Source organism: Haliotis cracherodii, unplaced genomic scaffold (genome assembly GCF_022045235.1).
Source record: "Haliotis cracherodii isolate W230 unplaced genomic scaffold, xgHalCrac1.p SCAF_4, whole genome shotgun sequence".
In the NCBI taxonomy this organism is placed as follows: domain Eukaryota; kingdom Metazoa; phylum Mollusca; class Gastropoda; order Lepetellida; family Haliotidae; genus Haliotis; species Haliotis cracherodii.
The window spans coordinates 44521247-44540363 of NW_027266297.1; the positions used below are offsets into that span (position 1 = coordinate 44521247).

Genomic DNA, 19117 nt, shown 5'->3' on the forward strand with positions numbered 1-19117 from the left:
TAGGCACCATGAACAAAAAGAAATTTGAGAAAGGTTAATCTAATTTAAATCTATTTCTGTGTCACAGTGACCTCAGTATTGTTACTTGCAAAAACACTGAAGTCATATGATCCCATGCGTTTCACAATGACAGAAAATGATACGTATCCAATATCATAATCTCATTGCAATTGCTTGAGTCTGGGAGATTGATTATAAAACCATTCAAGTCATACTCATATGAATAGCAGTATGCTTCATAGATTATTAATCAATTTGCACACAGTAATAAGTTTTAATAATACGTTAGTGGCAATATCTAAGTAACCTATCTTTACCCTTCATGTTCAAGGATTTAAACTGACATCACAAATCATCTCCAGTAAGTGTAATCAGATACCAAAATCATTGTCCAAAATTATTTTGTGTGCGTTTTTCAAGAAATTTGAAGATATGCTTTTTAAAAAAGGCTTGATATAAATTTCTCCTGCTTGTTAATAATTCATTCCTTCTATCAATGACAGCTCAATAGGTGTTCAGTTAATGAGATTTATTGCAGCGGTTTCAGTTTGAGCATCTTGAATTAGTAGAAGTCGAAGGAGGTGAAGAGGTTTCACGGTATGTTATTCTTAAATCTCACACTAACAATTCCATTTATAAGGGCTGTTGTTGCCATATCACCTTTTTTCATTTCACAAAAAGTGTGTTTTGAACTTGAAAAGACTTCAACATGTGCAAAAATTGGCAAAGAGAGAGAGAGCATGAATATTTATCATTGTTTGATTTCTGTTGTGCCAAAAGATTATAGTCTAGTAAATTCTATTTTAGCTACAGCTTCAGCTTATCTTACAATCATGCTTTGCAAAGTTCTAAGAGAGTAGATGCTTCTACACAATCTACATGATCTAGATAAATCCATTGCCTGGATCTGTACACCATTATGGCACACAAAACAACTATTGTAACAGTTGCAGAACTATTCTACAGACCTGGGCCCAAGGCCAGTCAGTATGTATTCTCAGCTAGCCTAGTGCTATTCTGATGCTGATTGTACTTATTACTTAGTTGTTATTGAAAATAAACATAAGTAGTTATGCCTGCATGAAAGAAATATTTCCACCATGTTTGTGTGATTAATCTGAAGATTGCTGTCTTGGGGGCTTGTGGAGACAAGTATTAAAGATCCAGTTTTTGAGATTTTAACCATATTTGAGATGGAACAATTTATTTCTATCCATCAGCCAAATTTCCCATGGAATTGTATGTAAAAATGCAACCTCCAATTTGTGGAGACCAGATGGTGGCACTGGTCGGCAACAGGGTGCAGCAAGACATAACTATCAGAATTACCTTCCTGCCACTTCTTTTTGCCTTCTTAGTCTTTTTTTCTCCACTGTTTCTATGTTGACTTTTGGTGGCAAACTCATCAGACTGTGTTGAATCCGCCACCATTTTGGCAGCACTCATTCTAATTTCTCACTTGGTTCACTGTCTTTTGTCATCTGAAACAGAAAAAAGGCCAATGTCAACAGAAGGGCAAACATTTATCACTCATCTTTTCTAACTGGTAAAGCAGGGGCACAAACATTTTGTCTTCATTCTCCCTCATCATTACAAATCTTAACATGAACATTTTATTCATCCCTTCTTATTAATAACATAAAGAGAACAAATAGGTGTCAAATGTTCTCAATTATTGATCTAATATAGAAAACAAAAGGATGAATCTTCCTTCTTCATTAGTCTGATCGGGGAAACAAATGTGTCAGTAAACTTTCTCGTTCACAACAAAAAATGTCAGTCATATTTCCCAAATGAACTACTTAAATTAGGGAAACATAAAACTGTCACTCCTACTTCCTCAATGGTCTATCAAAAAAATCCAAATGGATCAATCTTACTTCTTCACAGATCTAATCAAGAACACTTATAAGTTTCAACTTTCCACCCTTTAAGGCAGCACTAAGGGTTGTGCAAAGCTATAAAATTTAGTTGTCAGTGTCCACTGTTGGTGGGTTTGAATCCAAGATCTGCCCCATTTATGATCCTTGGTGTGTCAGCTCCTGACCATGCCTGGGAGTCTCACAGATGTATCAGGACTGCATGTTTTTAAGTCCTTTTGTCATTTAGCCTTTGGGCTTAAAACAGGAAAAATAAAATGCTTTTAAGCCCATGGGCTTAAATTAAATTGTAACATTGATTGATCTCCCTTACCGGATGTTCTTCAACAAGGGTTGTCGCACACTTCTCTGTAGCCAATTTGAACCATTTGAATTAAGTATGACATTTTAAATGTATAAGGCAGACACGCATAACTGCGATGTTGGTTTGTTGTTAATTTTTTTCACAGCTGTCATGTTCTTGGCTCATCAATTTCAAGTTGATAAAGATGAGTATGTCTTATGTTGAAGTGTTGCTCTCTAATTCCATTTACATGTATTGTTTCATGAAACTTGGGATATTCTTTTTTCTATCTTGCTTTTGTCCTTTTTGGTTATTAAGCCCTGGGCTTAAAAAAGCAACATCTGTAATTAAGCCCAGGGCTTAGAAACGTTCAGTTCCAGAAGTGAACATATGTCACATTGAACCTCACTCATGTGATGTGACTGATATGCTATAAAATTAATTTGATTAAGGTACTCCCTCCTCACTGGTAAAACAAGGAACACACAACTGTCAATCATCCTTCCTCAGTATAATGTATTGGTAATACCAAGGGTATACATGATTATTTAGCATTCTTCCTGACTGGAAACAACACTTAACTCAACTTGACTTTCTTAATAATGATCTTGATAACAATCTCTATGTGCCAATTTTCAATCTAATATAAACTCAGAATACTTTTGGACCAGCAATGGACGAAGGAAGGATTTTTTTGTCACGAATTTTGCAAACTTTGTCATATTCAGAAACAAAGAATTATATTGATGTATTAGTGACAACATATGTATTATTTTTTATTATTTCCTTTCAGTTTTTAAGCTTCAGACCTGTTGAAAGTGATTAGCTCTGTGTTTGTGGGTTATGTTGTGAAAATAAAATTCTCAGTAATGTGTTATGTTGTTATGACCAGATCAGCACATATAGTAAAAGGAAGTAAGGCAATGTGTAATCTATGTGTATTTCCCATTTTTGATACAATAAACTTCAATAAATTCAAGCATATATTTGAAGAGAATGTATAGTTCGTCATATCTTCCTGAATATTGAGATATTTATACCATGTGGGTGACAGTTAATATTGCAGAGTTTACATGGCATCCCAATCTAATCATGATACATGCCATGCAACAACCTCAATTACAGTTTCATGAAAACTGATGAGTTAATCCAAACACACAAAAAAGAGCTGACACCTTATTCCATGAACCAAACATAAGACACCAGTAATGTCTCCTTTCAAGAGTTATAGGATAATTTTAAAAAATATAATTCACTTTAAAAATATGATGATTTTCACTTAGGAATCAGCTAATACAGCAAACATACAAATCAAAGCAATCAATTATTTAGGAAAGTGCTATTTGGATATCTTAATACTGACACTAAATATGTAATAAAACAAACAGTGTCAGAGAAATTAGTCATTCAAAATTTTACAGAACTCAGTGGTATCTCATTAATCTTCTACTCAATCATTTTTTTCTTACATATCTGAACAAAATGCTATCCTGTTTATGATAATCTAGTGAAAGACTGAAGTATACATCCCTGTAAATGAGTTTAACTAGATAGGATTTTTTTCAACAAATATCAATAACTGACAGTCGAATTCCAGTAGACTCACTACCATGCAGCAGTGCAAGCACACCATAACATGTGGTCAAGTGGTCAGCCTAAAATGTCTTCATATACACATTTTGAAAACCATTGTCCTTCCTGACTAATGCCTAAAATGTTTTCTATTCATTGAATATGAGTCCAGAGACAAGGTAAATATTTGTTTATGGAGAAGATGGCGATGTTCAATGGCATTCTTGTGATAAAAGAAGGTCAGCTATCTGAGAACTGATGTAACATTCAGGCTGAACATACTGAACAAACAATGTAAACATACTAGAATGCCGCCACACACAATCGGCTTCAAGTTACACAAGACAGACAGTGGTTAGAGTGGACATGTATGATAAAGTGGTATCATCCTGTGTATAAAGGGGATAGCTTGGAATTGGATAAAAGAAACTCAATTTACATTTGAAGATGGTTGTAGGGTATCAATATAATAAAGGATGGAGAGATGCCGTATGTAACTGATTATCAGTCTAAAAACTATAAATGAGACTGGCTTAGTGGAACGATGACATCTGTATAAAATAGGGATGGTATGACGATATCCCTTGACCAATTAGCTTACAGTCAGTGAGTATTGTGGAATTACAGAAAAGAAAAGGAATAGAATAGAAACCTCAGAGAGGATCATACAGTTCAGCACACAACTTGGGTTGATATGGCTGACTGAATTTACAGCTATGTCCAGTGTCAACCTACTGTGACACATGGTATATCTCTACATCTAACCCTTGTGACACAACTTAACATAGCCAAAACATCACACAGCATGACATCCACAGACACAGTTGATGTAGACCATTAATACCAGAATGGTCTTGTCTTGGGACTGATGTGAAAGCCTTCCCATGATGACCAATCACCAGCTAACAATGTGGCTACCTCCTCCATCCCCTTTGACAAGTAGTAACAAAATGTAATCCATGCAGATTTTGTGCAAATAGCCCTATTATATGGCAGGCACAGAGTGAACAATACATAGAACCAGCATTTGTTCAGTTACATAGTTTCCGCTTTGAACTTTGGGTTACGAGTTGAGTAAAACAAACTCCACTTTCGGGCCTGAGTGGCAGGCTACTACCTTTGAGTATGGCCATAGCTGAGGCCAAGACGAACATTGTTTTATATCAAGGTATTAACCAATGTCATATTAACCATGTTAATGTCAGAATCCCAGAAGGAAAAGCCCCCTTTTTCATCCTGGAGGTATCACCACAGGTTCACCAAAAAGGTTAGGACATCCACTCTGACTATTTAATTGAAGAACAATGATAAAAGCCTGGTGTCTGAACTTTGACAACGTTTTAATTCAATCTAACAGGAGTTCAGCACAATCCAAAACTATGGATATCTTTGCTGTTGCATTCTCATGTTCTTGTGTCAGGAGCCAGAGGCCCAAAAGGTTATGAAGACTAGTCTTTTTAGGAACCTGCCCGACAGTCTCTAAATGTGAAGGTCAAACACTGCTGGATTACTGCAAAAATCAGGCAGGCAGAGGGAGTCAAGAGGTCGTTTTCCACATGGAGCCAAAATGGACATCCAGACCACATCCAGCAGAGCAGGGAAGCAAGGGTGAGCTGCATATGAAATCAGCCCAGTGCAGGTCGGTGGAAGGCTGAAAAGTATCTCTGACCAGTGATCATGACCATCCAGTTTAGCACTAACATGAATGTGAAGTATGCAACACCTAATTAATCCAAGTCTGCAGAGAGAATTAGCATGCAGGTGCAGATAAGACATCTTCCCTAAAGGAACAAGCCTCAAATTGACATCTCAGATGTTGTATCATAGGTTACCACAGAGCTGTCTGATGTTGCAGACTAGTCAAGTTTCTGACACATGCAAGGAGAACATCCCCTCTCCATATTTACGTCCTTGTCACCTAGGTGTGGTGCTAACGTGTCCACCATCAAAGCTGTGGGCAAACAGGCCCATGATCCAAGTATCCATGAACAGGTGAAAAAAAACCTTCCTGGTACACTGGCTAGGATATAACTCACTAAATGATATAAGTAAACTGTAAACACAGTTAAAAGTAAAAAATAATCGACGATATTGGTAGTGAACATTGGTAATGGATAGTGTTACTCTGGTCCTTGAAGTTCAAAGCTTCATATAGTGCACAAGCTTCAATGTGAGTGACAATAAAATCTCCTTCTGAGAAAAATATCCCCATACAAACGTTGGAGATTAATTTTTAAGATACCTCCACAATGATCAAGTGTCATCATCCTCTATCAAGAATAGGTTATGTATGTCAAATTCAGCATATGAAAGATCACTGAACAGATGCTGTGGCAAGTGGTCAAGAGAGTTGACCATTTGACGGTTATCAGATATACCTATGTCAAGGAGGACAATAGGCAACACACCACACAATACCTGGCCTCCAGACGAGGGTATCACTGTCCAATTGGGCGGTAGTGTTAAGTCCCTTCAATTTCACAGCTATTGGCCTCATAGTCCTTAGAAATTTGTTTAACCCCTTATATTGTTAAGCTGTCCTCACCAGTTCACTGATTTAACTGAAGTGAAGGAAGGACATGTGTTAACCCTTTAGACTGTGTCACTGATACTTTCATTGTAACAATGCTCTTTAATCCACATTCACTATGGAAACAAACTGTGAATAAGGCCCATAATCCACACTACTCTGTAATTTACTTTACTTTAATAGTTCTGTATGGTACATGTATTAGATTTCAACACAAACTTAGATAATTTTGAAATCAAGCTCAATCGATAACCATGCCCTTGCTTTATTAACACTTTTCAAGTTCCACAGGACAGTTTTAATTCATCAAACAAAGTGTCCCACCTGAATCTGAACATTGAGATATTCAGGAGAAGATCTGTCAGTATTGTAAAATACTGGACAAAAATGTCTCTATATGCTATCGTTTCATTCCTTCCTGTAAGTATCATCAAAGAACCACACCATATTACCATATAACACAAAATGACAATGAATATTTCTCTTAGTAACATCAAAGAACACCAACATATTACAACATAACACAAAGTCATTATGAATCTTTGTGTACTGTATATGACTGGAGATAAGCCAAATTTTTAGGACCAGAAAAAAGATTCTGCAGAAAGGGGTCGGCTTATGTATGGGTTAAACTTTCATCAAACTCTTTTTCTGTAGGTAAAAAAACTACACTGTATCGCTTAAGGTGAATGAACAATGCAATAACAAACTTTGCCAATGAAAATGTGAAATTTGCTATTAAACATCACTAGATATGATAATTTACCATTTCTATCGCATTTCTTGTTATGCTAGGCATGGTTTAATATGCAGGGAAAAAGATTACCATATGTATTGTAAGCCAGAAATAGTAATATAGCTGTATAGGTCTCCCAATCTACCGGTTATTACAATAAGACATACCTAATAATATAATGGTAAGAATTTTGATGAAATGATCAGAAAAAATAGCATCTTAAATTACTATTTTACTATGAACAATATATTCTGATATCGTGTTATTTTACTTGCAGGTTTTACTATATGTATCCAAAATAATGATAACCATAACCAGGGTAATGCGGTAGCACTTTTGTGTATTGTCGGATACCTTTTAGCAGTGAACAATTTGACAAATCGCTATTTCCATCGCAGAAACAACATGATGACATTTAATCGTCAAACTGCAACAAATATTACTTTTAACAAGTCAAAGTTTGGCAGTTATGATATATGTATCCATTTTCTGTCAACTAAGGTTTGTTTCAAGGTGTCAACAGGTGTAATATGATCGTGGTTGCTGTAAATAATGGTGAGTTGGTAAAGCAGACCTTATGCAACGGGGAAAACGGAAGTTGTAAGTACCCGATGGACACCTAAATTAATGTAAATATTATTGAATGAAAGTTTGATTTAAATTAATAAAATAGAATATGTAGATTACAAACATGAGTCCAGATATACAATTAAACACTTTTATTTCTGATGGTGTAATGACAAGATTAACTTGCATAATTCAATACGGACTTGTTGATATTCTATTTCCAATGACAGATCATGACGAGACGTAGTTTTAGGTTGAAGGTCCGGCTTTTCTACGCATATAACATTTTGATACAGATTTCAAGGACCAAGTTATTACCTCAGCTTGTCAATGAGATCTGCTTATCTATGGTCATATACTGTAAGTAACATCAAAGAACAAGATATTTCAACATAACACAAAGTCATTATGCATCTTTCTGTAAGTGACATAAAAAAACAACAACATATTTCAACATAGCACAATATGATAATGAATCTTTACTAACATCAAAGAACAATTTAGCCGAAAAATAATAATTAATCAACAAAGTATATTTGCACTTGTTTAACTTGCCGAGCATTCTTCAAGTACTGACAAACATCCATACATCACAATACATCTCCCCATACACCACTACATAGATTCACGTTGTCAGCTAGACTTCGTAAAAAAGCTTTTTTTTTATTCAAGAGCATGGAACAGGTCATATATCAACAGTGTACAGTAATACTTGCTGAATAACTCGTAATCGCCAACACTACACTTTTTTTCCAATCAATACCATTAAATTGTATTCTGAGGCTAATTCCCATTGTTGGCACTTATAAGTGAGTTTCTGTTTGACGCGAAGCGTGAAAGCCAGGTCATCAATCACTTCCATTACTTTGTATCAATTCACAAACGTTGGGGAGATAGCATATCAAGTTGAAAATCAAAATAATGCAAATGAAGTGGATGCTCAGATTTTATTTGAATAACAGGTGCAATTAATAAATATTCATCTTTTTTCCCAATTATGACAAGCTGGAGTGTTCGGATTGTTTGAAACAGATATTTTTTGGGCTCGAGCAAAAAATGAAAATCACTGATATATTTGTCATCAATGTTACATGAAACATCCATGAATAAAAATCAAATTTCCCTTCAGAGATAGTTTCAACAAAAAGAATAAAACTTTGAATTGCTAATAAATGGTCGTATTGAGCAAAGAGTCCCTTAAAAAGCACTCATAATTCAAGCTAGCTGTCTATACGACTGCTGAAGAGGAACTGCGGTCCCTACTTGGGAGCTAATGAAAACATCGGGCCATTTGTATGCCTTGTTTGTCAGCCACAAACTCAATTTGAACATTTTCCACAACTCTCTTATCTTGGGCCTCGAATGCAATTGATTTGCCATCAAAACGCTGAACAAATTTCAATAAATATTTGAGGGCAAAAATTATCAAAGGCGATTTTCCCCTTAAAGCTGAAGAATCCCTAGCCAAAACGTACATAATGCAAATTTAAATGCCCGTTGCTAGGTTACCAATGTCATCATTAGAAAGCCCAATGCAATGAAGTTTTAATACATCAAGGGTGAGTGGCATAAACTTCTACTGACCTTTCATCCCCTAGCCGACATAAAGCAGTTGTGACTGCCCCATCAATCTAATAAACAATTGTTCCAGCTAACTAACGAATCACTGTTTCATTTAGGATGGTTGGAAGGATAGTTCAAAGGTAGTCAGTTTCAAATTTAAAGGCGATTTTTTCCCCAATCAATCAAGACGCAGATATAGTTCTACATAATTTGGCATTCTAATCTTCTCCAACCCCGTCAAGCTCCTTGAATTCCATTTTAATCCTCTTTCGATAAATTGTGCTGCCATATCTTAAGATGATGGATACACTTGTGACATTGTTTGAGAATCTCACGTTTAATTTCCTAAACTCATGTAATGAAAGCGGGCGATATTATACCAAGACACGTTATCAGAATGTAGTTGTCGAATCAGATCCTCGGAGGCAACATCAAACTAGCAGCTGATGCGTTCCCTATTTGGACAAATAGTTGTTTTTGAATGCCTGCAAGTTTCAACAGCATTAATGAGCACAGTATTGATGAAGTACAATTCTGACATACAGAGATTGGAGGTCATTCCCATTTTCAGCTTCATGTTTTCCATATTTCTCACTGCCATACTGACATTAAAAAGAGCATTACAATCATTATCAAACACCATTTTTGTTCCTCTCTAGCAGACTGAACAGAAAACACTCACGGTTCATGGGCAGGACAATATTAAACAGAGTGGTTATGCCCCCATGCAAAAAGGGTACATGGACAAAAATATAAAAAATGTCTTTTCACAGAAAGAAAAATGGAATAGTTAGAAAGGTCATACATTACACCTCACACATGGATATGAGTAAAAGTGATAAATGGGCAAAAAGTGATCAATTACACCTCACACATGGATATGAGTAAAGTGATCAATTACACCTCACACATGGATATGAGTAAAAGTGATCAAATACACCTCACACATGGATATGAGTAAAGTGTTCAATTACATCTCACACATGGATATGAGTGATCAATTACATCTCACACATGGATATGAGTAAAGAGATCATTTACACCTCACACATGGATATGAGTAAAAGAGATCAATTACATCTCACACATGGATATGAGTAAAGTGAACAATTACATCTCACACATGGATATGAGTAAATTGATCAATTATACCTCACACATGGATATGAGTGAAGTGATCAATTACACCTCACACATGGATATTACTAAAGTGATCATTTATACCTCACACATGGATATGAGTAAAATGATCAATTACATCTCACACATGGATATGAGTGAAGTGATCAATTACACCTCACACATGGATATGAGTAAAAGTAATCAATTACATCTCACACATGGATATGAGTAAAAGAGATCAATTACATCTCACACATGGATATGAGTAAAAGTGATCAATTACATCTCACACATGGACATGAATGAAGTGATAAATTACATCTCACACATGGATATGAGTAAAGTGATCAATTACACCTCACACTTGGATATGAGTAAAGTGATCAATGACACTTCACACATGGATATGAGTAAAAGTGATCAATTACATCTCACACGTGGATATGAGTAAAAGTGATCGATTACATCTCACACATGGATATGAGTGAATTGATCAATTACACCTTTCACATGGATATGAGTAAAGAGATCAATTACATCTCACACATGGATATGAGTAAAAGTGATCAATTACATCTCACACATGGATATGGGTAATAGTGATCACTTACTTCTCTCACATGGATATGAGTAAAATGATCAATTATACCTCACACATGGATATGAGTAAAGTGATCATTTACACCTCACACATGGATATGAGTAAAGTAATCAATTACATGTCACACATGGATATGAGTAAAGTAATCAATTACATGTCACACATGGATATGAGTGAAGTAATCAATTACATCTCACACATGGATATGAGTAAAAGTTATTAATTACATCTCACACATGGATATGAGTAAAAGTAATCAATTACATCTCACACATGGACATGAGTAAAGTGATCAATTACACCTCACACGTGGACATGAATGAAGTGATAAATTACACCTCACACATGGATATGAGTAAAGTGATCAATTACACCTCACACTTAGATATGAGTAAAGTGATCAATGACACTTCACACATGGATATGAGTAAAAGTGATCAATTACATCTCACACGTGGATATGAGTAAAAGTGATCGATTACATCTCACACATGGATATGAGTAAAAGTAATCAATTACATCTCACACATGGATATGAGTGAATTGATCAATTACACCTTTCACATGGATATGAGTAAAGAGATCAATTACATCTCACACATGGATATGAGTAAAAGTGATCAATTACATCTCACACATGGATATGGCTAAAAGTGATCAATTACATCTCACACATGGATATGAGTAAAGAGATCATTTACAGCTCACACATGAATATGAGTAAAGTGATCAATTACACCTCACACTTGGATATGAGTAAAGTGATCAATGACACTTCACACATGGATATGAGTAAAAGTGATCAATTACATCTCACACGTGGATATGAGTAAAAGTGATCGATTACATTTCACACATGGATATGAGTGAATTGATCAATTACACCTTTCACATGGATATGAGTAAAGAGATCAATTACATCTCACACATGGATATGAGTAAAAGAGATCAATTACATCTCACACATGGATATGGGTAATAGTGATCACTTACTTCTCTCACATGGATATGAGTAAAATGATCAATTATACCTCACACATGGATATGAGTAAAGTGATCATTTACACCTCACACATGGATATGAGTAAAGTAATCAATTACATGTCACACATGGATATGAGTAAAGTAATCAATTACATGTCACACATGGATATGAGTGAAGTAATCAATTACATCTCACACATGGATATGAGTAAAAGTTATTAATTACATCTCACACATGGATATGAGTAAAAGTAATCAATTACATCTCACACATGGACATGAGTAAAGTGATCAATTACACCTCACACGTGGACATGAATGAAGTGATAAATTACACCTCACACATGGATATGAGTAAAGTGATCAATTACACCTCACACTTAGATATGAGTAAAGTGATCAATGACACTTCACACATGGATATGAGTAAAAGTGATCAATTACATCTCACACGTGGATATGAGTAAAAGTGATCGATTACATCTCACACATGGATATGAGTAAAAGTAATCAATTACATCTCACACATGGATATGAGTGAATTGATCAATTACACCTTTCACATGGATATGAGTAAAGAGATCAATTACATCTCACACATGGATATGAGTAAAAGTGATCAATTACATCTCACACATGGATATGGCTAAAAGTGATCAATTACATCTCACACATGGATATGAGTAAAGAGATCATTTACAGCTCACACATGAATATGAGTAAAGTGATCAATTATACCTCACACATGGATATTAGTAAAGTGATCAATTACATGTCACACATGGATATGAATAAAAGTGATCATTTACATCTCACACATGGATATGAGTAAAAGAGATCAATTACATCTCACACATGGATATGAGTAAAAGTAATCAATTACATCTCACACATGGATATGAGTGATCATTTACACCTCACACATGGATTGAGTAAAAGAGATCAATTACACCTCACACATGGATATGAGTAAAAGTTATCAATAACATCTCACACATGGATATGAGTAAAAGTGATCAATTACATCTCACACATGGATATGAGTAAAAGTGATCAATTACATCTCACACATGGATATGAGTAAAAGTGATCAATTACATCTCACATGTGGATATGAGTAAAAGTGATCAATTACATCTCACACATGGATATGAGTAAAAGTGATCAATTACATCTCACACGTGGATAGGAGTAAAAGTGATCAATTACATCTCACACATGGATATGAGTAAAAGAGATCAATTACATCTCACACATGGATATGAGTAAAAGTGATCAATGACATCTCACACATGGATATTAGTAAAGTGATCAATTACACCTCACACATGGATATGAGTAAAAGAGATCAATTACAACTCACACATGATATAAGTAAAAGTGATCAATTGCACAACTGGGGGGTGGGGGGTGTGAGGTGGTGGGGGCTGGGATTTTGTATTATTGAGACCAGATATATTTTTCAGCTACAGCTGCAAACAGGATATTTTATAAATTAAAGTTATGAGACAAACTATTTCTTTCCATCATTGCAACAATGTCATTTATGAATAAACAAGACGATTAACAAACAGATGCGACACTACTTGGTTGACTGAAGGCAAATCTTATTTTATCTAGGACTTGTTGCTGTCAGTTGAAAACTTGACATTATTAAAGATGTACATAAATTTTGACTAAATTACAGACTAATGATGACCATGTTTTTCCTCATCGCAACTGCAACTAAAATAATGCGATATTGGAATATATTATTTTTGACAAAATAATATTTCAGATACAATTTCTTCCCACCATAACATCAAAAGTCTTTGAGGTTATCTTAGTTTTTAAATAAATCATCGATAGATCGTCTTGGCTTAGTTTATAGCAAATACACATGGTAATTATAATATCTGCATATAAAGCAATGACTTGGGACAGCTGGAAATACAATTTAAATGGTAAATCTTCATCTACAGTGTTACATGTTGATTCCCAAATTGAAACAATATGTTAACCCAGAAATCTGTACTTAAAAGAATTTAGTGTGAAACCCACAAACTACCAACAAATGGTATGTATCAACAATTGTATTACAAAACTAACTAGGTTTACAAATCAAGACAAATTACTGCACAGCAATTACTACAGAGGGTGGTAGTACACTATTCAATGGCAGTATAAGATGTAAGAGCAGTGGAAATGAAAATGGGAATAATAATAATCACCTCGCCACAACAGTAGTCAAGCTGCTGAGATAGGCCTGGAATGAATGCCAGGGTGAAAAGGGATCTTCACACAAAAACTGGTCTTGATGTAATGTCAGATGAAATGAAATATGAGACGAAATATGAGATGAGACAGGGACGCACACGCTCCACTTATATAGTCTAACCAGCATCCAGCACTTTCCACTCAGTGCTTGACTAGCACAGTGTCACGGGAACATCACAGAATATACCACATGTTTCTATAACGCTTGACATCCATCCATGCTATTCTGGCAGTTTACGGATGATTCTAGCATCTAAACATGATAACTTCCTCACCACTGCTAACATTAAATAGTACTACATTCCTGATAACTACGCATTGTCCAAATACAATGCAATGAACTTCTACTGAATCTCAACACTAAACATTGTAATCATTGTTTAACAATAAGTTACACTACCTTATATTATAACACTAGTGATGTTTTATCTCAATTACCGTATCAAAGTTTTATTGACCAAGTTTGTTATACCTGTTCCGTCACTTGAATTTGCTGAAGGGATACAATGTAGTTGCACATAACGCTTGATCAATCTTTTTTTTACACTTTGAATCATAAACAACTACTATATTCTAATCCTTTTTCCAAACTCTGATATGCAACATGCGACGTAGATCATGCGCGGTAGGCTGAGAATGTACTGTTATGTTGGTCATCTACACCCTACGACTCCATCTTGGTTAAACCGCTGATCGTCTATAACACTCATCAACTATTTGGCTACCCAAAGGTAGTGTTGTAGCATGGGATCACTGTACTTGTAATTTTCACTGGACTACACACAGCTACAGTGTCGGCAGATATTCAAGGCTATGGCATTGACATTTTGAATTGAAATGATCATACCATGATTATGAAAAATGATGTCTTACAGATTTCTACCTGTGTGGAGTGAAAATCATAACCAGTATTGCCTGTTGAATGAAAATGACACCTAAATGGTGCATAGTACAAGGAGGCACAAAAGAGACTGACAAGACTTATATGTTACAAGATGGATATGTCACGGTAGGTGGACACCTTGACAGGTCATCAGTGATCAGAAGGAGGTCGAACCTGGCTAGCTAATCAAAGTTGTTAACTGCATTCTGGAACGCAATTTCACATCAACAATCAGTCAGAAAGAAAGCATTCTCAAGCACAGTGTATACCAAGCAAATAGCCAATGTAACATCAAAGCTGAAAATTCCTAAAATTTGCTGCTGTTGGATCCCTTGCCATCTGTTTCTACTCTCAAGAACAATCTGAGACAAGCAAGATGCCACCAAACTTGTGATGAATAATTAAGCACAAGGCAATAAGAATCTACCAAATGCACAAAACTTACAATCCTGAAATTGTTAAACTGGATTCTTATTGAAATGCCTAAGATTGCACTGTATAATTAACATCTTGGGGAAAATAATTATCATTATTTCAACATCATCATCATCATGTTCTCTAGCATAATTCAAAACTTTTGTATATCAATGCTCAAAGTATTCCCATGGTCAGTCTGATGATGTAATAAATTCATGATTTTCCAACAGAGCCAATACAATTCTTTACAGTGGGATGAAAGTCTCTTGATTCATTTAATCATTCTGGAGTTAAAAGACACTGAGACAATCTACATAACTGAATGGAGATATCCGGCCATGTATATCTATGAAAGTATGCAGGGGGTCAGTGGAGGTCCCTAAACCAATGGTATCATAAAAGCGTTAAGTACGTTCAAGATGGATCCCCAAACAACATTAAAAACATTTTGTTGTTATTGCAGCTGACAAATGACAGTAATTCCTGCATTATTCATGCTGATCTTAGATCACTAACTACATCTAGACTGTGAGTAATTAATATGAATTATGTATGGTGTATAATGTACTATATGTGGTAAAATTACTATGTTTATGGACAATTTACTACAAGATGCTTGGATTAAAAATGTGTTCAGTTTATCTGTAACTAGTAGGTGCACAGGAGCTTTAAGGTATACATCTTTGAGTATATTTATATATAGCAGTGTCAAGAGAACAAATACTAAAAGAAGACAAACCAAAAAGAGAACAATTAAAGAACTGTCCTTAACGATGTGATGTAAAGACAGCAGGTGAGATGAATAGTGAACAGAGAAAATTTACACTTACCTAAGCAGACCAAAGGTTGGCTGATGAGTATAGTAGCTTGATATTTGAGATTGGTGAATTCACAATTTTCCTAATGACAGCCTGAAAAGAGCATGACAGCAGGTCAAGTGTGAGAAAACTAGTGGTTGAAAGTATTCACATACTTATATATAGTCATTAAGTCAGAGTGAGTTTACATACAAGAGCAATATGCAACTCAAATCACAGCTGCAAGTCAAACTTCCTAGATGGTCACTCAAAGTTTGGAAATAAATTAAATATGTGTGTCTCATTCGGGTTTAAAAGCATTGACCAACAGTATTTTGAAACCTGACAAACAAAAAGAATATATTGTTCAAATGAAATGTACGCTCAAAGTACTTATACACAAATTTGAAAACAGTAATGTTTATCCCTTTAAAGTATCCATAGTCAAACATTTTGGCAACTCAAACCCGATTTCATATTGATTTCAGTAGGTCATACATGTAGATTAATTTTGAAATGAAATGTAACAAACAACCCCATTCAGCATTCAACAGACCGAAGCAACTGCCTTTATCAGTACTTTCAGGTTCCAGCTATGTTACCTGCCACCTTTCATGTCTCATTTGATTTGGACTGAACATCTAGGATAATTGGTTCTGTTTTCCCCATGTACATCGAGCATTTGTATTCATTTTCTGATATTATTCATTTTAACAGCAGCACAAAGCATTTTTGCGCAATATCACACGCTAGTAATTGGGGTGTGACCTTGGCCTAATTTCTATGTCTAACTTGAGCAAAGTTGCTAACTTTCTTCAATCTCAATTTGAATTTCTTCCAGACAATTTGAGTCATTTTCATGCCAGAATTTCATTAAGCTATCAAAGGGTGAGCTACATTGAAAACATAGGGAATTTCATAAGCGGATCTTTATGCTGAGGACACGCTTTTGACCTTTGAAAATAAGTGCAGGCGACAACCAATATTTTGATATCCTGCCTCCTATATTGAATCTTGCCAGTTTAATAGGCACTCCCGACAGAGACCTCTTCTACAGCATAGGAGTCTTATGTCAGATTATTCTTGTGGACACTTTTTCACTAGTTACCAATATTGTCGCTTTAAAACATGTAATTGAATTTGAGCCCAGACAAATCCAGTTTAATTTGGCTAGCAGGCGAGGAAATCCCGGTAAGAGCTTCAACATACAGCTGATATTTCTGAGACAAACCATATTTTGTCTGCGCAAATCCGGATAGAAAAACCTATAATTGAATTTATACCAGACCAGTTTTTCACTCTTTGCCAGTGGTAGGTGACGTCTGCTATACAAGGGATATCTTACAAAAGGCATTTAAACCTCAAACAGTGTGGTTTAACCCCAGAAAAATGATCTAATGTCAGTGCAAATAAGCTGTTATCAGCTGTAATAATGTAGCTCCCTTTATCATTAAGTCAGAGCTACAGTCAGGGAGATAGTGTTTACTCGACTATAATACGTAGCACCGACAAAATCAATATATAAAACACAGCCAGACAAAAACATGAGCATCTCTTCAAATAAAACGTTTTAATCCTTCAAACTGTCATTAGCCACAACGCTGTTTTTCTTACATAGGAGACGTCTTGTTCACTTCTTTGATAAGCCGATTATTAGTGGTAGGGCAAGAGAAATATCAAGGTCACAATTACTTCAGATTATTGATGTGAAATGGTTTCAAATAGTGGTAATGTTAATGTGCCATAGTCTGAAAAAAATCTGAAATGGCGTACAAGGAAGAAAATCAATAAAAAACACTATATATATGAAAAGATCAAGCTTAAAAACGTCTGAGTAGAAATCCTGAGAAATGGACACTTATGTCTCCTGAATATGTCTGGCTATGAAAGAAAATATTTAATGCCATAAGATTTTTCAAGATGACTAACAGGAGGCCATATTTAAACTGACGATCACTCACATTGATCTAAAGATGTTTGTTAAAGAATAAGTATGGTACAGTTGCAGTACTGATGCCCATTACCCATAAAAAACAGTTTTATCACAGCAGGATTTCACCTCATTGAGGTATTATGCAATCTATTTTAACACAATTGGTGCCTTATACCTTTTCTCAAAACCTGTTCCAAAAGGATGGCCTCATAAATCTAAGAAACAAAGCTCGACAAATAAGGTTGATGTATCGCGAACCAATAATTTCTTTTTTAGCTTCAAATTGAAAGAAGAAGTTTACCATAGAAACGAAATTAGTTTTAATGGACAGAATTCATACATCTCCATTCAGAACATTTTTCGGGAGACATGGGTAATTCATACAAAGTCACTGGTATTTCCTCCTCTTAAACTACTACTTTGCTTTTTCCATTTTTCATTTCGGAGATTACCATTGAATATCAAAACCCTACAGTAACATAAGAACAGCCGTAAAGTTCAGATACAGAATTAAAGCATTTATTTATCTCATGCATGCAAGTGAAGTTTCCCATTAACGTCAAAACTGATGGCAACATATAGTTACCCCAAACTATTCTGACAATAAATACGATATTGTAATTTTGATAACTGACAAAGCAAAGCAGAGGAGATCACAAATAATGCTTACAAAACAAATATTTGAGTCATTTTGGCTAGTTTTACACTAAGCGATGTCAATGTTTGGAAATTTCTTGACAAACAAGCTCACCGTAAATGCTAACAGAGTCGGAATCAGGATATTTTACCATAATACAATGCATAACCAGGCAAGGTCTCAACTTTCTCTTCTTATCAGTGTCACAAAAACAGCCTCTTTACCATCAAATTCTATCAATTTCCATAACATATTGGATAATTGACCGACATGATCAAATCATTTGCAAGCTTTGTTAACTTTAAAACATGTCTGGATAGTTTCAAGTTCTTTTTAAAAGCAAAAATACAAGTGGA

General features: G+C 35.2%; 2 protein-coding genes across 5 annotated transcripts in view; one reads left to right on the plus strand and one right to left on the minus strand.

Moving 5' to 3' along the window:
- Window positions 1–19117, minus strand: part of LOC139480106 (caspase activity and apoptosis inhibitor 1-like) — a 228642-nt gene that overhangs the window by 153252 nt on the left and 56273 nt on the right. For 3 of the 4 annotated variants that reach the window (XM_071263129.1, XM_071263130.1, XM_071263131.1), the window contains 2 exons: window positions 16225–16305; window positions 1330–1481 (listed from right to left, as the gene is read on the minus strand). In XM_071263129.1, the coding sequence (XP_071119230.1) occupies window positions 1330–1446 (117 nt within the window). In that variant the 5' untranslated portion in view covers window positions 1447–1481; window positions 16225–16305. The remainder of the gene's footprint in view (window positions 1–1329; window positions 1482–16224; window positions 16306–19117) is intronic. The other variant, XM_071263132.1, reaches the window with a different exon arrangement.
- LOC139480105 (zinc finger protein hangover-like) overlaps window positions 1–19117 on the plus strand; it is a 115441-nt gene that overhangs the window by 6562 nt on the left and 89762 nt on the right. The window lies entirely within an intron of this gene.